At 49.9% G+C, this 22,517-nt stretch overlaps 1 protein-coding gene across 5 annotated transcripts in view; it reads right to left on the bottom strand.

Moving 5' to 3' along the window:
- The window catches only part of ACACA (acetyl-CoA carboxylase alpha), a 286,691-nt gene that overhangs the window by 8,206 nt on the left and 255,968 nt on the right, over window positions 1-22,517 (bottom strand). For all 5 annotated transcript variants that reach the window (XM_027518132.1, XM_027518130.1, XM_027518129.1 and 2 more), the window contains 4 exons: window positions 18,300-18,477; window positions 16,104-16,216; window positions 3,041-3,195; window positions 1,998-2,168 (listed from right to left, as the gene is read on the bottom strand). In XM_027518132.1, coding sequence (XP_027373933.1) covers window positions 1,998-2,168; window positions 3,041-3,195; window positions 16,104-16,216; window positions 18,300-18,477 — 617 coding nt within the window. The remainder of the gene's footprint in view (window positions 1-1,997; window positions 2,169-3,040; window positions 3,196-16,103; window positions 16,217-18,299; window positions 18,478-22,517) is intronic.

Here is a 22,517-nt window from a genome sequence, read left to right on the forward strand (position 1 = left end):
GGACAACACTCTGCTCTCAAGGGCGCTGCAGACTTTATCACCTGCCTCCCACTAACCTGAGTTCTGCTGAGCCTGCAGAATCCAGAAAGAGGTTTCAAAGCCGCACAGAGGGATCGCCCACCCTTCCTCTCTCTCTCCCCCTGCCCTGACTGCTCCGGGGGATGCTGTCTTCTGTAGATGGGGGGAGCGATACATTTGGGTCCCGGAGCCTCTGGTCTCCCCTCCTGAGCTGGGGTGTCTTCTGCACTTGACCTTCAGCCAGGAGTGTGTCCACATGGGTGGCTGTTCCCTCCATCGACAAGGGAGGGGTGACCTGCTTCCCCGCCAGGCCACCCCCGGGGCGGGGGGCTGGGGCGCCCCCAAAGGGCCTGTCGCTGGCTTCCGCTCAGAGGGGGCCCGCCTTCCTGCACCCTTGTGCCCGTCACGGCCGTGCGTGGCCGTCAGTGACTAAGGCGGGAGGAAGGCCCTCTCTCGGCGGCCCGCGCACACTCCATTTACCTGGCTGGTCTCTCTGAACTGCACAACCACCTCTTATTTTACACTTGCGTGACTTTCAATGCCAACTTCCACACGAAGTTGCCAGTGGCCACTGACATAATCGACTGACCTGAACCTGAACCGCAAGTCGCAGAAGGCTGTCCTCCCCGGCTGCACATCCGAAACATTTATCCAAGGCAGTAAAGAAGAGGGGGGACTTAACATGGGGGGATCTTAGAATCACCCCAACCCACTGACTTTAAAACTGACAGCAGGCCCTGGAACTGCTTCCTGGGAACAGTCAGCGGAGACCTCAGGCGACACTTCCCGGGAGGAGGCCGGCAAGCCTACCATCCGGCCCTCCAGGCAGCCCCTCAGCAGTGCTCTAAGCTAGCAGTCACCAACTGTTTTCCGTCACACGGCTACCGGGAAGAGAGAAGTGTATTTCCAGCACGTACTACCCATATGCTGATAAAATGTATGTATGATGTTTATGATTCAGTCCAGATAGTCACTATGAATACAGGTTGACTGCTTCTTCTTAGTAAGAATAAATAGAAATAAAAGTTCCGACTTTTCCTGCCCATCTTCCCGTGGACGGTCTTGTGCAGCCCAGGGTTCCAGAGGCAGGAGCTGGGGACTGGCTGTCCCGGCCGCAGCCCCGGGGCAGGATGGCTGGGGACGCGGCCTCAGTGGGTGCTGACCCAGCCCGCCCCGCACTGTCACCCCCGGGAGCTGTGGACCTGAGATCGGAAGACCTTCAGCAGGAGCCTTCATGCCCACGTCAGGGTCCTGCCCCTCAGCACCGCCCCTGAGGGGTGGCACGCCTCACACAGGTCCCACTGCCATGAGACACTCAGCGGCTCCCGCAGAGCCCAGGACAGCCCAGCCCCTCCGCACGCTCCCCCGGCCTCACCACCCCAGCTCCGGGCCATCCCGAGTACCTGTGGTGCCCCATGCGCGGCACCCCCGCCCGCCATCAGGCTCGGAATGTGCTGTTCCTTCTGCCTGAGACGTTCCTTCCTCCCCAAGTCGAGCTTTGCCTCTGCTTCCTTCCTACTCTGTTTTCAGGTCTCTGCTGAGACATCACTTCTAAAAATCTTCCAGACTCTGCCCTCCCTGCCCACAGAGCGGGTCAGACTCTGCTTTGCCATGGTTTGCCATGGCAGGTTTGCCATGGTTGATGTCGGCCACTCTTGTGCGTGACCTCTTGAGGCCTCAGTCACCCTGCCTTGGCAGTGGGCTCAGCGAGGACAGGAACAACGTCTGCCTCTCTCCCTGGCCAGTATTTATTGATCGGAAGCATTCAGGAAGGTTTGCTGGATGACTGAATGAGCTGCAAGGAACGCCTGACCGCCCCTCTCCCAAGCCGTCAGGATGTGTTACTGCGGGGAGGACACAGGCTGAGGCCCGTACCCCCTCCCCTTCCGAGGCTCAGAGACTCCCAGACGCTGAGCCGGGCGGTGCTGGGGTGGGGGGTGAGGAGCGGCGCGAAGGCCCCTCTGGGGACGCGCACCTACCTTCACGGTTCCCTCCACCTCCACAAACCAGCGCCTTAGCATGGCCTGGATCTGGCCGTCTGTCAGCTCGGGATTGGCATTGTGGATTTTCTTCTTGACCAGGTCCTCCAGCAACAGCCGCCTCAGCCGCCAGTAGAAGAAGGTGCGTGAAGTCTTCCAATCCAGGATGTCCTACCCCGGGACAACAGAAAGCTCAGTCTCCCGAGCTCGGTGCCCAGGCCGGAGGCACTCCATAGGCACAAACCCTACTCTCCAGTAAGTGCCTCGGAGACCTGAGAGCCGGCCATGAGCTCCCAGCCCCTGCAGACGTCTCCCTGGTTCAGAGCCACAGCCCCGCGCACGCCCAACTGCAGCACCGTGCAGGGATGGGCCTGGCTGACGGCAGGCCCACACGTGACCGAGATGTTCTGGGGCGGGGGGTGTCTTGAGTTTCCAGATAGCCAGTATGTGGGGCTGGTTTTGAGCAGATAGCTCAACTTGCATGCAGGTTTTGGTTTCCCTGCTGGCCCAGATGGTAAAGAATCCTCCTGCAGTGCAAGAGACCTGGGTTCCATCCCTGGGTTGGGAAGATCCCCTGGAGGAGGGCATGGTGACCCACTCCAGTATTCTTGCCTGGAGACTCCCAGGGACAGAGGAGCCTGGCGGGCTACAGTCCACGGGGTCACCAAGAGTGAGACACGACCGAGCGACTAACACTTCACTTTAAATGAGGACTGGCTGCTGCTGGACTTGACCCTGGAGGAACCCACAGCCTGAGGACCCCTGGGGCGGCTGTCCCCAGGGCACTGCGTAGGACTCAGATTCCCGCCAGTAAAATGGAGCCCGCCTCCTGAGTCGTCCCCGGGAACCTAAATCATGAACTGTTTTAGGATGATTACGGGCATAGCAAAGGGACAAGGTCTCCTCTGCAGAAGAGAACACGGGCTCCTCCACACACGAGCCGACAGCTCCCTGCGAGGGAGCCCGTGTGCGCGCGCCAGGTGGACGTGGGCTGGCGGCGTGTCTCTGACAAGCCGGTCTCAGAAGCAGGGCTGCGTACTCACGTTAATGACCCCCTTCTCCTGCATGCGGCCCGGGGTGTCGTGCAGGTCTGCAAACTGCACGGCCACCTGGTGGTAGATGGGAAGGAGGAACTCCTCTCGCTCTTTCAGCTTGCTCTCCAGCTCCTTCCGCTCGGCCACACTGAGCTCGGGGGTACCTGCGAGGGGACAGACCGTCAGGGGCAGGGGGCCATGGTCCTGGGGGCTTGGGGGCCCGGCTCTCTGCTGTCTTCGCTGCCTCTGCTGATAACTGGACCCTGCAGACACCAGACCTGCCATGGGGCCCTTCCCGGTGGGGGTGAGTCACGAAAGCAGCCTCCGGGGCGCCCACTCCCCAAGCAGGTGCCAGCTGCCTCCTGGAGGCCTCTCCCCATCTCACTGACAGGAGGCCCCTGGTCCCCACGAAGGCCACTGTCCCGCGAACCGCGAGCAGCCCCAGAATGGCCACCCCACCCGGAGCGTGGACCAGCTGGGGACGCCCTCCGCCTCCGTACACCCAGCAGCAGCGCTTCCCTCCCCACGTCTGGTCACCTGCCCAACCCGCCAAGGACCTACTGTCCTCAGAGCTGGAGCTGCCTGGCTTCACAGCTCTAAACTCATACTTGGATACTCTTAACCTGAAATTTGTCAGAATCCACCCCAGTGAGAGCCTGAAGCACATGTTTCATGCTGGCTTGGTGGATTAGCCTGCCTCCTCGTCTCCTGCCTGGGCTCTTATGGCCAGAGCCAACCCCTGACCACCGTGACAAAGACACTCTAGTTCCTGGGCTAAAAGAAGAGGAGGAGAAAAGAGAAAGGTAGGGGACTTCCCTGGTGGTTCAGTGGCTGAGACCTCGTGCTCCCAATGCAGGGGGCCCAGGTTTGATCCCTGGTCAGGGAAGTAGATCCCGCATGCCGCAACTAAGACCCACCCGGCACAGCCAAATAAACAAAAGACAGTCCACAAACCCCATCTGGATCACCCAACTTACAAGCACGTGGCACCCTCACTCAATAGATGAGACCGTGGAATTACTTATAACAAGGAGCCTCCCACTCCTACTCAACAGTATCCCAGGAGAGGAGCTAACCCGTTGTACTTTTTTCCCTAATGACTCTCAGAACGAGACTTGCAATCAATACCGAAAATTTAGCTGTCCGCCTAGCAAGGACGCGTAAGTCTAGCTGAAGGAGCAATAGGTGACAGCCCCTGGTGTTGGTGACAACCTGAAGTGCTTGGTCACCAACGCTGACAAACGACTGCGTGGCCACAGGTGACGGCATGCATAAGGGAAAGGCCTGTTTTCAGCACGTCCGTCTGGAATGGGCCTTGCTTTTTATGCCGCTATGAATCACAAGCCGTAAACAGCCTTGGGCTGCTGAGCGAGCTGTAAGTATCATCCACAAACACATGTTAATAGATCAGGGGTGGAACTCTAGTACCTAGTTTCAGGTTTATGAGGTTTTTGGATACCCAAGCCCACTCTTTTTGTTTTCTTTCTTTAAACCCATCGCTACTTTGAAGCTGCGATGAGCCGTGGGGAGGGCGATCCTTCCTTGGGCTCTCACGCTGACCGATCACATTGGGCCCCTGGCCCTTCAGCAGCCTTCTTTCCAAAGCAGGAGCATGGTGTGACAACAGCGGGCCCCGCACTGTGAGACGAGACGGAGGCCCATCCATTCCAGTCTGGAGAATTCCTGGGAGGAGAGCTGACCAGCTTCTTCTGAGATGAGACGGTCACGGGTATAATACCCTTGATAGGGAAGCAAAGATCTTTTCTTCTCCAATAAAAGGAACCAAGAGACTCCTTGCAGAAATGGTTGATTCCAGGGCTGGAGCAGAAGAAATATTGAGATGAACTTGGAACATACTGTCACAGCATGTGGGCAAGCACTCAGAAACCGCCCGGGCGTGTGACAAGGGTACAGGAGGGCTTCCCCGGCGGCCCAGTGGCGACGAGTCTGTGCCTCTGCTGCAGGGGGTGCAAGCTTGATCCTTGGTCAAGGAACTAAGACGCCACATGCCATGTGGCCAAAACAAAATCAAGAACTTCTTAAAAAAAAAAAGACACAAGAGCCAGTGTGAAGGTGTTCCAGCAGGCTAAATCTGGGACAATTTGAGCATCGGGCTGAATATTTATGGAATTAAATAAGAACCTGTAAGTCACCCTGACACACGTAATTAAATGGAAGAGAAGGGGAAAGAACGCCCTCCCTCTCCCCAGACCAACAACTAATAGAGAAGGAATGGCAGAATTAGAAAATCACCATTTTACAGCCATCACGGTCATTGATTCTGCCAAGAATTATCAATAGATACTAAAACTAGTGTGAGTGTTTGACGAGGAACAGGATATTTACATAGTCTCAAAGTATCTCCTTACAAATTACTTATTAATTACAAAGGGGGAAGATGGAAACGTTACAGTGGATTAACCCAGTGAACAAAGCCTTAAACAAGGAATCCAAGCTGACCAGCACCAAGAGCAGGACAAGCTGACGTCACGTGCCTCTTGACAAAACGTCCTGAGAAGGACATGACATCACTTTTGCAATATTCCTGCCAAAAGTGCATCATCTCTAACCCCAGGGAAACCTAACACAGACCCAAATGGCGGAACATGCTACAGAGTGACCTGGACTTTCTAAACAATGTCAAGATCATGAAAGTCAAAGAAAGGGCCAAGAACTATCCCAGATTAAAGGAGACAAAATCCTGGAGGACAAATTACAACATGTGCTGAGATTAGATCTCAGATCTGGAACAAACAAACAAACAAAAAAGCTAGAAAGGCTGTAAAGACACTATTAGGACAGCTGGTAAATTTTAATATGAATCGTGGATTAGACAGTAGTACTGTATCAATGTTACAGCTTCTGATTTTAATAAATGTATTTTGCTTATGTAAGAGAAAGTCTCTTCTTAGAAACATACACAGAATACGTATGGACAAAGGAGCGTGATGTCTACAAATGATCTCAGACGGTTCAAACAAAGCGCATACATGTGTGGGGAGAGTGAGCGAGGCAGCACATGGATGTGAAAATGGTAAAGCGAGTCAGACAAGATGGCAACAGCAGGTGAATCTGAGAAAAGGGCATCTGACGTCCACTGTACCATTCTTGTAACTTTTCTACAAAATTTTATAAAATGGAAAAAATTAGAAAAATAAGTGCCACTAAAAAAAAAAAGTTTATCTTGGCCCCCTAGTGCATATAATCAGTTAACCAAAGCTAATACATACAGGGCACGGCTCTAAGTGCTTTTCATCCATTAACCTGTTTAATCCTTACAACGACCTTATGAGGCTGCCATTCCTATTATTCTCATCTTACAGGTGAGGAAACCCGGCCCTGCTTATTTATGTAACTTATCGAGGTCACAGAGCTGGAACGGGGCCAAGCCAGGCCCTGCGTGCAGCAGCTGGGCTCCTGAAGCTTTTGCACATTGTGCTGTGAGTGTTCCTGGCTTATGTGTACACGTGTTTTGGTAGTGGTATCCCTTAAAACTTTAGAAAAGGCTAAATCAGAGGACGGCAGATTCCTGCCTGAGGAAGCTGAGGCGCCACCTCAGTCTCATTCCACAACCAGAGCAAGACAACGTGGCCAATGAACCCCACTCTGTGAGTGGCTAGGACATCGCCCCCTGTTACAGGCATACCTAGAGAATACTTTATTGCTAAAAAATGCCAAAACAAGTACAAAAACATCAAAACATAATATCAAAGGTCACTGATCACAGATCACCATGAGGAATATAATAATAATAATGAAAAAGTTTGAAAATGCAATAAAGCTAGGTATACCTGTAATTGTACTTGTTATGGTGAAATCAAATAATGCTCTCAAGCAGGAGTGCACGCTACAGGGAAATCACTGGTGAAAGGAAGAGTCAATCGATGCAGCAGACCTGACTTTTGTCTTAAGGAACTGCCACAGCTGCTCCAACCTTCAGCAGCCACCACTCTGATCAGTCAGCGGCCATCAACATTAAGGCAAGACCCTCCACCAGCAAAAGGATTCTGATTTGCTGAAGGTGCTCAGATAAATGGTGAACACTTTTTTTAGCACTGAAGTGGTTTTAAATTAGGGTAAGTGCATAGTTTTTTAAGATAGTATAATGCTACTGCACACTTAACAGACAGCAGTATAGTAGCAGCGTAACTCTTCTATGAACTGGGAAACCAAAGAAGTCATGGGACTCACTTTATTGCAAGATTCACTTTATCGTGGGGGTCTGGAACTGTGGCTTGGCGGTAAAGAATCTGCCTGCCAATGCAGGGAACAGGATTAGATCCCTGGGTCGGGAAGATCCCGTGGAGAAGGAAATGGCAACCCACTCCAGTACTCTTGCCTGCGAAATCCCAGACAGAAGAGCCTGGTGGGCTACAGTCCATGGCTCTGAAAAGAGTAGGACACGACTTAGTGAGTAAACAACTGGAACTGAACTCGCAATACCCCTGAGGCGCCTGGAGACCAGCAGGGAAGATCACAGCCCTGCTGGGGTCCCAGGGACGGCAGGGCCGAGCACGTGCCTGAACAGGGGCTTCCAGACCCTCCCAGCATGCCCCCTCTAGGTCAACAACATCCATTCCGATATGTGCCCCGTGTGTAACACACACCATTTACTGAGCATTTCCCACGTGCCAGGCGCTGCACTCCGTGATTTCAGGAACACACAGCTCATAAGTCACCACAGCTCAGACTTGGGTCTGGTCAGCAGCTAACACCGCGGCTGCCAGCAGGCCACCTCAGCGTCACTGAACATCTTCCAAGTTGCTCCAGGTACACCATCTCTAATCCTTGTACCGACCCAACCTTACAGACAGGGTCTGAGTACGCCAAGGCTCTGAAATGCGACAGAGACTTGCCCAACGGCACCTAGCTCTTAGGTAGAGAAGTCAGATTTACACTTGGCTCTGGCTGTCTCGGAAGCCTGTTCGTTAAATAGTACTGAAAGTGGCTAAGCAGTGACCAGAGGAGGGCAACTGGCCAGAGTCTGGTCCAGTGTTAGGTGGAGTTAAGAGCACAGCTCAGCACTGGGTGCAGAGTGGGAGGACTTCTGGGCTTAGGAACAGGGCATTCTGGGAACAAGGCCTTGGAGGGATAACTGGCCCCTTTACCAGCAGCGGGGACAAGGCGGCTAGTTCCCAGACTAACAAAATTCTCATCCACCCAGTCAAGCTATTCTAGAGCTCTGAAAGAATAATGAAATAAACCCCCTCCGACAGCCTGGCCCTCCGGAAACTAGGAGGATCCCAGAGCATCCCCTGAAGCCTGCAGGGTCTGATTCCTTTGGCGATGCCTCTGATTGTAGTTCAGACCTACCTCCCCAAAAGCAGCAAAGCAAGGCAAAGACATTAGTAGAGAAGGTATGCATTTTTAAACGCCCATGAGAAAGATGAGTGTACTTAAAGAGGGGGAATAAAAGGTTTTCTCAATTTTATTTTCTACAAATAAAAAGGCTGCTCTTCAGCTGGTTACAGCACACGGGGGCCCCTCTCCTTGTACAGCAAAGCAGCTAGTCTCGGTAATGATTTAGGGGAGATTAACAAATATGTCAATGTCTATTTTCTGCTTAATTTAAAAGCGGCGTCTATAAAGATTTTTGACTTCTGAACCCTGTTCTCCTGGAAGAAAGGAGGTAAGAATGAGGAGGGGGATAAAGAGTGATTATCCTATCATTGATCGTTTGTCAGGAGCATTTCTTATTCACTGGACTATTGTAAAAAGCTAAGCTCTCGATCAATCCTGTAAGCTCCCTGTACAATTAAATATCTTGGAATGGTTTTCTTTCTTTTCTAGCCAGATTGCAGGGCCTCAGGGTTTTTAGGGAAGCAAGCCGGCATGTGTGCGTGTGTTTAAGAATATGCCTCTGAGAGGAAAGTCATTCTTTCTAGAATCCTACTTTAGGACAAGGCTGAAATGGGAAAAGAGAGGTAGGTCATTCCCATATCCTTCCGTCCCCCAAAATACAGTCCCCATGAAAACCTAAAAATCCAGCCTTACAATGAAAAATGTTTAAAGAGGGACTTCCCTGGCAGTCCAGTGGCTAAGACTCTGCACTCTCAGTGCTCGGGGCCTGGGTTCGGTCCCTGGTCAGGGAACTAGAGCCCGCATGCTGCAGCTAAAGATTCCACGTCTTGCCACAAAAATCAAAGATTCCGTGGGCCCTAGCTAAGACCTGGCAAGCCAAAGAAATAAATGAATAAGTATTTTTTAACAATGTTTAAAGAGTTAAATGCAAGAAGAGATACTATTAGTGTGATCTAATGAAAGCTAACATTATTGAGATATTCCCATACACTCATGTGTAAGTACTGTTAATCTCCTTTCATCTTCACGACAAAAGATCGCTGTGATTTCCTAGACGGGGAAACTGAAGCACACACAGAAGTGAAGCCCAAGGCCACAAAGGCAGGAAATGGTGGGGCTGGATTTGCACTTAGGCAGTCTGGCTTCAGAGTCCATACTTTTGAAATGAAACAAGTTAAACTGACTTGCAAGTGTCCACAGGATGGCAGCCCGTCAGGTGTCCCCCTGGGGCCAGGACAGAAGGAAAAGCCACCTCTCTCCTCCAGGAGAGAATGAAGAGAAGTTTCTGAGGAGAACACCGATTTCAGCAGCAGAGGTGTTTCTACCCAGCCTTGACCCTGGGGGAGACAGGAGGTGGTCGACCTTATCCTAGGCATGAGCAGAGCGTCCTATAGAGTAGGATTTTGGGGGCAGGGTGAGACCTTCATAGCTCAGAACAAAAGTCAGAGTGGTAGGTTAAAATTTCTCCGCTCAGCCAAAGGCACTGGGTGATCTTGCAGAAATTTCTTCCCTTTTCTGAGCTGTCTCTCATTTATGGAACAACCATCCTAATTGGGCAAATAGGAAAAATATTTTATAAAAGAATGTGATATTGAATGTGTGTGTTCTTTTAATTCTTAACTTTTTTTTTTAGTCCTATGAAGAAGCCTATGTAAATTTAAACCCAATTTTAACTTTTATGGGCCCTTCTTCTTCCTCGGAAGAAAGCAATTTGCTTTGATTGGTTAAATACTTATAATGCTAGAGAAAAAGGACTAGATCACCCTCCCCACTAAGCTCCTGAATATCTCAGCTCTGAGAACACACACCCATTCCTCAACCTGGAGACTGAAAAATCAGCATAAAAAAAGACTGGAATCTTATTAAGATTCTGAAGTACAAAAGTAAGTAGCTGTTTAAAAAGATCTATGTAACCCCATTTTCTATGCTGAAAGAAATTTCTCTACAAAGATAGTAAGATAGGACGCAAAGAGAAAAGAAAAAAAAAAAACCACCAACCCTGCAAAACGATTTCTGTACCCATAACGGGTGTGCCTTTCTTTACCCAAAAGCGTTCTTGAAAAACTGTGTAAATCAGATCCTGTTTTTAATGCCTTAAGGGAGCTATTTAGAAGGAGCCCTGCAGTGACTCCTTTGGTAAAGCAAATAATCCTTTTGTAATGGGAATAATTTCTCCCAATGTATCTATTTTTTTTTCTTAAATCCCATTTTCATATATCTGCTTTTCTTCAGAGGGAGCTATACCTATCTAAATACAACTGTATTTGCATATTGATTTTAACAGCAACCCTCTCAAGGGACTTTTAACCCTGAGGTTCCTTGTTAGTGCTCTGCTAAGGTGTTAGTCCTCTACTGTTCATATTTTTAAGAATCCTTATAGTCAACCCAGAGATTTCCAAGTGGGACTAACAAACAGATATTAAATATATTACTTGTCCCCTGGGCCACCCTGCACACATCCCACAGAAGGCTCAGCAAACAGCGCAGATTCTCTGAGTTCTAGTGGCAGGAAGCCTGGCAGTCTGTTTTCCTTCTCCAGGTTGCTCTCCCTAAGGTGGAAGGACAGGGATCTGAGTCACCGGGGACCCACAGGGGAAGAGGGTCCCTCTGACAAGTTCTGACCACCTTGGGCAGGCAGAAGCTTAGGTTCAGTCCCACAAAGGGCCTGCCGGGTCCCTCCGGCCTGATGGACTTGTGACTCACTCCTTTCTGGGAAGAGGCAAGCCCAGATGCTTCAACAAACAAAATCCGATTAGCAGATCACACCAGAAGGACCCCTTCTTCCCAGAAAAAGCTGTCACGACTGCACTAAACTGCACGAGGCCAAAGAGCTTCTGAACTGGTGCGATGAGGTGGGTTTTAAGCTGGGCCTCCTTAAGAGGGGGCTTCCCTGGTGGCTCAGATGGTAAAGGAATCTGCCTGCAATGCAGGAGACCTGAGTTTGATCCCTGGGTCAGGAAGATCCCCTGGAGAAAAGAATGGCAACCCACTCCAGTATTCTTGCCAAGAGAATTCCATGGACAGAGGAGCCTGGCTGGCTACAGTCCATGGGGTCATCATAAAGAGTCAGACATGACTAAAGGACTAACAATTTTCACCTTCACTTCCTTAAGAGGGGAGGCGCAATCCCACCCTCACCTTCATGATTTAACCTTCAGCAGTCTTCCTATCACAGAGACCAGGGCTTGGGGGCCTCGATGCCCCCAGGAGGACACTCCACGTACAGCAGAGAGAGGGCCAGAGGCCACTCCCCAGGCGGACTGGTAGGGCTTCTTTCCTGTGCTCAGCTTTCCAGGCAGGGACACTGCTTCCTGCTTCAACAGGCCACACGGGCTTTTCTGCTTACGGCATCCCAAAGAGGACACAAGAGATGGAAAAGCACACGGAGCGCAGAGACTCCATCATCTCTGCTAGAGAGAGCAGCTCAGCTGAGTCCCCTTAACTCAAGGATGTGTCAGTTTCCTGTCATCCTGGTGGCTAAAGGCGAAGCTCAGGAGGGAAGCAGGCCTGAGGATCTTCAGACACGTGGATCCTCACCCGCAGTCACAATATTCCCTCTGCGCCTGGGGTGCCTCAGGCTGGAAGGCGTGGGGGTGAAGCGTAGGTGTGTGTGCAGATCTGGGCAGGGGCCAGCTCACCGGGCTGCCTCTGCCTGCCTCAGACCACCACTCCCAGGGCACGCTTCATCATCGTGGGCACAGCCGGCGCGCAGCATGGCAGGCTGCCCGGCTGTCCGGGAACACGGCCACCGCCAAGACGTGTGTCTGGAGAAGAAAGAAGCTCCACCAAGCGGCCCCTTGGCCCGGTATTCCTAGCGTTGAGGACAGGGGCTGCAGGGAGCGTACAGTGGCTTTGCACTCGGACCGGACGGCTCCCCCTCAGCCTAAATTGATGTGTCACTTCCCTCTGAACACGGGAGGAGGGCGAAGATGCCGGAGGACCGTGCATCACAGCATCAAGAGGCCAGGCTGTGCAGGCCGACCTGCTCCCCGGCCACCTGCCTGTCCCGGAGGTAGAAAGATGTCAGAGCGAGACAGGGAGGCCTTGGCGGGCTGCGCGCTGCGTCCAGAGATGGAGTTTCATTTCCTCACAGCAACCAGACGGAGGACATGCTCCTCTCGGCACTGACTCTGCCAAGCCCTGGTTCTGAGGACTCAGGGTCAGAACCCACCTGGCAATGCAAGATTCCGGGATCTGGGCCGACACTGCATTTTTTGCTGGGGCAGTTATCCCCTTTTCCTTCATCAGGGGCCAATCCACATACTAATTTCATACTCTCTGTTGTAACCAGAGAACTGTGCATGAGTAATTCACCACCACTATCCAGACTAACTGGATAAAATGACAAAAGGTAATTTTCTTAAAAATAAAATCCCGAAAGACATGAAGTTACTGTTCAGTCGCTAAGTCATGTCTGACTCTTTGCAACCCATGGACTGCAGCATGCCAGGGTTCCCTGAAGTCAGCTGTTCAAAATAAAATTATTCACTCATTAAGTATTATTAATGAGTAAATACCATTTACGATTTTGACCACAGTCAGTCACCGTGCACTGGTCTAAGTGGCTGGACAGCACGCTCCCCCGGGCTGAGGCCGACTGGAAAGAGACGGGGAGCGCAGGACAACATCCACTCCCACAGGCTCCCTCCTGCAGCAGGTTCCTCTCGGGGCAGCTGGGTTCAGATCACAAAGGGAAGCGCTCTTGTTTAACTTTGATCAGGCTCAGTACCCAAGGCAAATCGGAGGAAATCCTGAGAAGAGCGGGCACAGGGAACCAGAAATTCCCTCCTGGGCACAGGCGTATATTTATTTTGTATCTTGGATGACTTATTTAACGCTTCCTTCTGCCTCAATCTCCCAATCTGGAAAACTAAGTCATTTTCACCCATTTTGTAAAAGAAAAAAAGGCATTTTGGCAGTCTGCTTCTAGGCACAAAGAAAGGAGCCAGACGCTGATGTGAACCCCAAAGGAGCTGGCTTTGCGACACTCCTCCCGTGACACCGCCGCTGACCTGTCCTGTCACAAACACGCCTGAATGCCCATGGTCTCCCCATCCGACTGAGAACGCCTGAGAGACGAGACTGCTGCCACTGCTGCTTTCACGTTTCCTTCCCTGTGCCACTCGCTCCAAAGGGGGCCGAAGGCACCCAGAGCGCTCGATTCCAAACGCGGCACCTGCGGCTGCTTCTGGCAACCAGGATGGAGAGGAAAGGATGCCGATCCCCACGTTTGGAAGGTGCTTTGCAGATTCAGAGCAAACGCATGTTCATCCAATCCCGATGCTGACCAGGAAGGGGCAGTGGCCCCCACTCTCCGGATGAAAGAACGGATGCTCGGAGAAGTTCAACAACCTTCCTGCAAGCAACACACCCAGGACTTGCACACATTTATCTTACTCCACACGCACAGGCAGGAGACAGGAGATGCGGGTTCGATCCCTGGGTGGGAAAGATGCCCTGGAGAAGGAAACAGCAACTCACTCCAGTGCTCTAGCCTGGAGAATCCCATGGACAGGGAGCCTAGTGGGCTGCAGTCCATGGGGTCGTAGAGTCAGACAGGACTGAGCAACTAACACTTTCGCTGTCTTTCATTTTTCCTCCAGCTCCACTGATCATGCCCCAGGCTGCCCCAGGCCAGAGCCTGCTTCACATTTAGCCCACTGAGGAGTCTTTCTCTTGTGCCATTTTGGTCAAGGTTAAATAAATCTGGTTTTCTTCACCGTGGATTGGAAATTGATAATGAGATGATTTGTAACAAATGATTAAATGGCCATCACTTGGGAAGCTCCTCCTCTTCCCCTTCCCACGTTTCAAAAGTTGAAAGGTGCTGGGTGAAGGTGGGAGCGATGTCACTTGCCTCCCAGAGAAGGAAGCTTCAGCCCCACACCCCTCACCCTCCAGCCTCTCTGCAAACAGATGTCAGAGAGGATCCCTCTGCCTACCACCCAGTTGCTCTGAAGGGATGATCACAGCCATTGGGGGGTTAAAAAGAGGCAGTGAACCCCCAGTTAATGAGGAGGAATTCAGCAGGCAGTGTAAGATAAATGGAGCTCTCTCTGCTTCTGCTGGAGTCAGCATGAACTGCGGCCCTGCGGCTTGTTTGTGGCAAATGGAGTGCGCGAAATATCAAAGGGCAGTGATCCAGAAGAAGACCGACTTTGACAAATTTTAAATTGGCCAGAAAGAAAACCAGCAAAAAAAAAAAAAAAGAAGGAAAAAAGAAAAATAAAGAGAGAGAAAATTCTGTAATTCGCAGTGTCCTGCAATTGTGGCGTTGCTGCCTTTGTACGGGATGAGGGGTAAAAACTGCAGCAATGATCGCCGGATGCTGGGAGCAATTATGAGCATCTTAGTGAGATGCTTATCGGCGGCTGAAGCTTTTAGAGCTCTCTCTGTGTACAGTTGCGAGGAACTTGCACTTGAGCTGCAGTTACTTTAATTAAAGTGTATGGGGTTGGTCAGAAGTTAATTATCCTGTTTGGAGAAGAAAGGTGGGGGGGAGGAAAAACCACCTCAACAATTCTGGGTGGCAACAGATTTTAGAAACCTGGCCAATTTCTTGTTGTCTGTGTGCAGATCCTATAAAAGGATCAGGCTGTACTGGGTGAGAGCTATTGGCAGTTGTTTCCTAACGGAAAACAATGGGACACGAACAGGGTTTATGGTAGCCCGAGTCGCTGTGTACAGCAAACACTCTGGAAAGCCCCATGGGCAGAGGAGCCTGGAGGGCTGCGTTCGTGGGGTTGCCCAGAGTCGGATGCGACTGAGCACACACGCTCGTGCATGGCTCAGGGCTCCAGAGTGAGGACAGGCACACACCCAGCAGCTTCTGTGTCTCTCGATGGGGCGGGTGTAGAGGGCTCACCAATGGCACTTCACTAATTAAACTGTTACTTGGAACATAAAGAGCTAGCACCTCTTGTTCTACGTCTTCCATTCACTGGATTTCACTACCTTTTAAAGACAATCTCTCTGTTCCTTTAGAAAAAAACAAAATCAAACCAAACCAACAAACAAAAGAACCTCAAGTCATGATCTTTTACTAACACAGCAAAGGTCTCAGTGGGAGACCTGGGCAGAAAATCAGTGTTTTAAGAGACTCGGAAACTCTTTCAGGCTCTGGACTCAACACAGGGCTCCCACGGTGTAGTCCAGTGTTCCAATCGCAAGAGCCTTCCAAAAGCCCCGGAAACAAGTGAGCAACCCGGTAAAAGCTGGATGCGTGGAGCACAGATGCTCCCGGGGCACTGCGGCCTGGCCTCTGCTGTACATGCACAGTGTGCGCTCTCTGCTTCCACTTCTCCAGCTCGGGATGGCCCTAGCGTGCCGCTGGGCAAGGCTGTGGCTTTCCCATCCCATGACACGGACTCTTACATCCCTCAGCAATGAGGCGGGCTTGTCCAGAGAGACGAGCAGGAACAGGATACTTAGGCTGACCATGCTTTCTGCCTGGCCGGCCTGCCCCCAACAGCAGTGTACCACTAACCGTTCTGGACAAGTACATCCACAAGCCTAGAAAGATGGGCTGCTTGAACTGTAAGGAAATATCAGAAGGAAAATCGGGTGACTTTTGCCTGTTTAGGGCCCACTTCCCCTCCTATTACACACACTGTTTCATTCTACCAAGGTTCTTACCATAGAGAGGACAGTAAATAAAGATTATCATGAATTTGATCAAATGCTTCAGTACCTCTTCCCCTGGCCTATGAATGCACTCATTACAAATCAGCTGAACGGCTCATTGACTTGCCAGGAGGACAAGCAGACATACCCAATCGCTCAGCCAAGTGGATGTAGACTGGGTCCACCCGACGCATGGTTTTCACCAGATCCTTTCTGCGGAATTTGATTTCGACTGTCCCTTCCGGCTCCAGAACGGATCCCCTGGATCAGAGAGAAAAGAAGGGAGACAAAACAGAAATAGAGGCACTTTAATGAAAGGAGACAACACAGAGAGAGGCCGGTTACTGTCTGTGGACCAGGAAATAGCTTCGCTATGGTTCTGCCCACCCACGGTTCACAGAAGTAACCCCGGAGGGGAAGAGCAGGCACCAGAGAGTCTAAGTGGGCTGCGAGAGAGGCCTGGCAGAAAGCAAATAAATTCATTCTCATTATGACATCAGTCTACTTCCATCTCAAAGGGAGAAGATACAGGTTCCACCATCTACAGCTGAGAAGGGTGAAAGAAGTCACATTTTCCAGAAAAAGAAAAAAAAAAAAAAGTTGATGTAGGTGCAGTGACAGTTGGACAATCTCCATCATGCATGCTGTGCAACGAGGGGAGTGGGTGCCGACCAGTCCCACGCACGCACGGCAGCCTGCTGTTTGCACTCGGGCTCACGGGGCCAGGCCAAGCTGGGGAGGAAACGGTCAGCCTGCCGCCATGGAAATGACAGGCCGAGGGGCTTCAGGGTCACTTCCAGTACATACTGATGACGTTCTATTACCAGGAAGTTCACCCTAAACACCTTTCTTTTAAAAAAACCTTCTACACATTAAAAAAATAATATACATATGTATATTGTTTTACATATATATAATTTTTGACGTGTAGAAGGTTTTATTAAAAAAAAAAAAAAAGAATATATATATACACACACACACAGTGACTTCCTAGGTGGCGCCTGTGGTAAAGAATCTGCCGATGCAGCAATGCAAGAGATGTGGGTTCGATGCCTGGGTGGGGAACATCCCCTGGAGTAGAAAGTGGCACCCCACGCCACTCTTCTTGCCTGGAAAATTCCATGGACAGAGGGGCCTGGCAGGCTACAGTCCATGGGGTCGAAAGAGTCAGACACGACTGAGCGACTAACACATTCACCGGTTGATATGTGTATGTGTATATGTGTATAACCTGGTATCAGATCAGAGGCTAAGCTGGGACTTAAAGGTCAGTCCTTAAGTATAGAACGTTAGCACAGCGATTTGACAATAAAACCACTGGATTCTCTTAAGCAGCTATTGAAATAAGAGGCTGAAATTTGGGGGAAAGGGGGGAGACGTAGGTGCTCTAACAAAATGACTGGATATAGGGACTGGCGTGGAAAATGTCAAGGAAATATGGTGTAAGATTTATGAAAAGGCTGAAAACCAATCACGAAAGGAAGTTGGATTTGGTCCATTTTGTTTCAGGCGCCGATGCCTAACAGAAGCTTGGGATTTTCACTGCAGTTCTCTGCGAGCTGCGAACACTGCTGTCCAAGCCTCGAGGGAGGCACTGCCCTGGGGGAGAAGCTTGGGTTGGAACCACAGAACGTGGGTGCCGCGAAGCACCTCGATGGTCATCCAGCTCATCCCACAGACAAGGGGAAGCAGCTCAGGGAGAGTGAGGACCGCTCCGATTTCCCTCTAGCCTGCGGCAGGGTCTGGTGAAGACTCCAGGACTCCAGACTAACAGCTCAGTGCTTCTGCCCCACCTCGCTGTAAGCCACCTCTGCCACATACCTAAGAAGGAGATAGTGAGGGACTTCCCTGGCGGTCCAGTGGTTGAGATTTCTCCTTCCAATGCAGGGAGTGTGGGTTCGATTCCTAGTCGGGGAGCTAGGATTCCACACGCCTCATGGCCAAAAAACCAAAACATGAAATAGAAGCAATACTGTCACAAATTCAAAGGAGACTTTAAAAATGGTCCATATTAAGAAAAAAAAAAAACTTAAAAAAAAAAGATACTGAATAGGTCGATGTGAACAACCAATAGGAGAGAGTCTCTCAAGTTGGAGGGCCCGGATGGAGGATTTCACAGTAAAAGAATCGAGGGTGGGGGATCACATGGGAAAGTCTGACTCCAGCCTGGCTCCCTTCTCGTGCTGGCGGATGCTACCTAGAAAGCCTAGCTTTGTGACCCTGGAGCCCTCTGGGGACAGTCTGAGTCAGATAAAGGCCCCTCGGTTAGACAGGCTCTCCGGAGGACACCCGACAGCGGGAGGCTCCCCAGGGGCAGTGAGAGGAAGCAAGGAAGGAGCACTACCTGCTCTCGCGGTCCGCATACATCTCCATGTGCCGCGGGTTGATGGTGGGGTCAATCACCACCCAGGAGCCGCCTCGGAGCTCGGCCTGAGGCGGGATGTAGACCATCACGGGCTGCGAGCACTCCCGTAAGCCGTCCACGATGTAAGCGCCGAACTTCAGCACCTGGTCGTACATATCTGGGGAGAAAGAGACAAATCAAAGGCCATGAAGCGGTGCTTCCAAACACTGCTCCCGTCACGGTACACGGAGAAATAAGGCACTCGTGGCCAGAGGTGACAGGTCTGGCGGTGCAGCCACCCCAGGTCCTGGAGACTAAAGCGGCCAGTGTCCCCAGCTGTGTCCTGTTTAAGACCCCAGGCGATCTTCCAAAGCACGCCAGCTGTGCACTGTCTGGGTGTCCCTGGTGGTCTACGGGTTAAGAATCTGCCTGCCCATGCAGGGGACACAGGTTTGACCCCTGGTCCAGGAGGATTCCACATGCGCAGGGCAACTATGCCCGTGTGCCGCAACTGCTAAGCCTGTGCTCCACAACAAGAGAAGTTACCGCAACAAGAAGCCCAAGCAACACAACGAAGAGGAGCCCCTGCTGGCCGCGGCCAGAGAAAGCCTGCGCAGTGACGGAGACCCAGCACAGCCAAAACGAAAACAAATACATCTTAAAAAAAAAAAAAGTGCACTGTCTTTCGTGAGATACAGGGTGCAGGCCCTGTGGGCTGCATCTCCATTTTACATCTCCCCTGAATTTCTGTACTCAGGTCTCACCGCATTAATTCACACTCGCTCTACCAGTGTTGAGTATTTTTCATGTCAATATGTGATCTCTCTCACTACATTAAGTTTTCTGAAGGAACTATTCAAGCTCTTTTCAATTCTTCTCATGATACTTAGCATATGATAAGCCCTCCGAATGCACAGCTAATGAAACTGGATCCTTCAAATATTTTATCTCCAAAAAACTGCATCTTCCATCTTTGCATCCCCAGGGTCCTGGCCGGTGCCTGGAACATAGTGCTCAGTAAGTGTGTGCTGAATAAATGAACGAGTACATGCATGCTTTGCAAAAAACACAGTGAGAAAGAAAAAATTATCAGCTGCATTTTTATCAGGGTATCAATGAGAGAAAAAATTTTAAATGCATATGTATTTATTGGAAATATCACACAACCACAGGAAAAGAGGAACCACCTCTTTATTCTGCAAAAGAGCATGTGCTGTAACACCCCTCACCCCCACCCCCCCACCCAGCCAAGGCCAGAAGCAGCCTGAAGAAAAGGGACCCCTGGTGTGAAAATAGAGGCAGTCCTTGGAAAGCAGGATCCGGGATCCGTTATTTATTTCCCAATAATTTATGGCTTTTCCCCATTTCCTAGCTCACTGAAGTCTAAACACTGCTAAAGTTTTAGGTTTATGATTCCAGATGTTTAATGAGTATTTCAGTGGAACCACAATGGATCCTTTGAAACACCAAATAGCAGGTTCAACTGAGTTCAAACTTTCCTATCAAAGAGAGGATCTCAATTTGGAATAAATCAGTCTGGAAAGCCAAAGCAAAGAAGGATTTTTTTCAGGAATTTAAGAGCAGACCAAAGAGAAATTGCTTTCATTGTAGTTACTGGCAAATTAAACTGCTACCTTCTCCAAAGTAAAAACGGCCTTCTCTCTATATGAATCATCAGTGAGCACGAGGGACCTGTGGAGGGAAGTGCGCCTCTCTCCACTGCTCCAACCTGGCTGGCTGGTCTGTGAAGGAATCCCCCCAGTTCAGAAATTGCCCCAGGAAAAACTCCCCATTCTGTGTGGAATGTGAATGGTCATACACTCTGTATATATGATCAGAACAAAGACATTTATTCCTTTGGGAGGAAAGCAAAGATCCAAAAAATTTACTGCTAATTACACAACTGCTGTATGAAGAGCAGGGAATAAAGGACTTTAAGCGCTTTACGCTAATTCCGTGGTTATGAAAATAATTGCTCAGTTCAAATTATTTTAACTAAATTAATTCTTTAGTGGATATTTCAACCAGAGCTACATAATAAAATAATTGTGTAATTAGCAGTACATTTTTCAGTGCTGCCAAGAGTATAGTCTCAGAAACTGAGTAACAGAAAGGAGTGGCCCTCAGTGGTATCACACGCGGAGAAGAAATGGGAAGCGGAGATAAAATGACCAAGTGGAACAAAAGGAAATGGCACAAAACAATCGTTCCATGTGAAAAACAAAAAGTAAGTTAAGAGGTAAATGACTGCGTTTCCAGCCTCTTCGCTCACTTCTGTTGGGTTTGGGTGTTTTAAGTCTTCACTGAATTTGGTACAATATCGCTTCTGTTGTTTATGTTCTGGTTTTTGGCCTGTGAGGCATATGGGATATTAGTTTCACAAACAGGGATCAAACCTGCATCCTTTTGCATGGGAAAGCAAACTATTAACCACTGGCCTGCTAGAGAAGTTGGCTCTGTTAAAGATGTGTCTATATCGAAATCCAGCTGTGTACTGTGATGAACAGATCCGGCTCCCAAAAAAGGAGAGGACTTTATTCAAAATCTACTTCCCGTGTATAATTTAAAAAACCTTGATTTTGCGCATAAGCAAATTGTTTGGGATAAAGCTGAGTATGCGTGCATTTTATTTTTGGGAAATGGACTTTGGTCCCTCTTTTTATCTTCACAGCTAGCTTACTGTATACCAGGAAGCATGACTGCATGTACACACACGTATGAACCAGGAGCATGACTGCATGTACACACACGTATGAATCAGGAGCATGACTGCAAGTACACACACGTATGAATCAATCATCAGGAAACTCTGCTTCTTCTTGAACCCAAGTGACAGGTGAGTAAACTGAGCTTAAGCAAGTAAGAGGCAGAGTTGAGACTCTGAACCCAGATCTTTCTGGCTCTTGTAAGTCCACATTCTACTACTACATTCTTTTTTTTTTTTTTTAAAGAGTTTTTAAAAAGATTTTTTGATGTGGACTATTTTTTGAGTCTTTAATGAATGTGTTACAATATTGCTTCTATTTTATGTTTTGGTTTTTTGGCCACGAGGCATGTAGGACCTTAGCTTCCCAACCAGGGATGGAACCCACACCGCCTGCTTTGGGAGACGAAGTCTTAACCAATGGACCACCGGGGAAGTCCCTTTACTGCTACATTCTTAGCCCACCACTGTTAATTCAAGAAAAGAGCATGAAACCAAAATAATCTGCTGTCCTGGATCTGCTGCAACAGCTGAGTCAAATGAAAGCCTGAAGAGAGACATGAATAAATGAGTATTTCTGAATTTTGCCTGGACTTTCGATTCTGTTCAGAGATAGCAGAACTTGTACTAGCAGCTTTGTGCTGGGCTTGGATCTGACTGCCAAACAATTATCTTCAGGCCTCCAAGACCGTGAGCAGAAAAGAAGCATCAAGCTTCACTGAACCTGACAAGTTCGGGACGGAAAACAATGCCCCCATCTAACCTGGACCATCAACAGCCCCCCTCAACCCCCACCCCCGCCAATCCAAACCATCAAAACACGCAGAAAGCAACAAAGGCTGTTAGAATATAATAAACACATGCACAAACTCCACACACAACATGCTTGTACTGGGTCCCAGCTGCCCCAAACCAGACATTTCTGTAAGGCAGGTTGAAGCGCTTAGCAACGATCTGAATCACATTTGTTTGAAATCCCTTCATATTTCAGAGGCAGAGCAAAAGCACAGCCAGAAGCAGCAGGGGAAGGGGGATCCCCAAGGGTTTCGGCTAGACATCAGTCTGGGGAACTGCAAAGCGATGCATATGCTGACTGTCAACTCTCGGAGCTGAGAAACGCAACGGGAATGGAAAATACTGATAGGTTCCTCCTCGGAGAGGCGGGAGCCTGCGGATTTCTAAGTGTTCTGGGCAAAACCCATCTGCATCAATGGTGATCACGCAGCCTTCCCAGGGTGTTCTCGGCACCCCGGCACCAACCCTGTCTGGGGCCTTCATTGTGACCCAACGGGGATACTCCTCAGTGGCCACATGTACCAAACAAGAGAGGAGGGTGGGAGGGTGCGTCCGCAGCGCCCCACTCTTTCAAAACCGAGACAGATCTCATTGGCTTGGGGCGAGATTATCTTAGGAGCTGAAGGTAAACATCAGGCGTACACAGGCTACAGACACATCACGTCTCTTATGAGTTCATTATGGCTGGCTGACGTGGTATTTCAACATCCAAGTAATCA

Source organism: Bos indicus x Bos taurus, chromosome 19, assembly GCF_003369695.1.
Source record: "Bos indicus x Bos taurus breed Angus x Brahman F1 hybrid chromosome 19, Bos_hybrid_MaternalHap_v2.0, whole genome shotgun sequence".
NCBI lineage: Eukaryota > Metazoa > Chordata > Mammalia > Artiodactyla > Bovidae > Bos > Bos indicus x Bos taurus.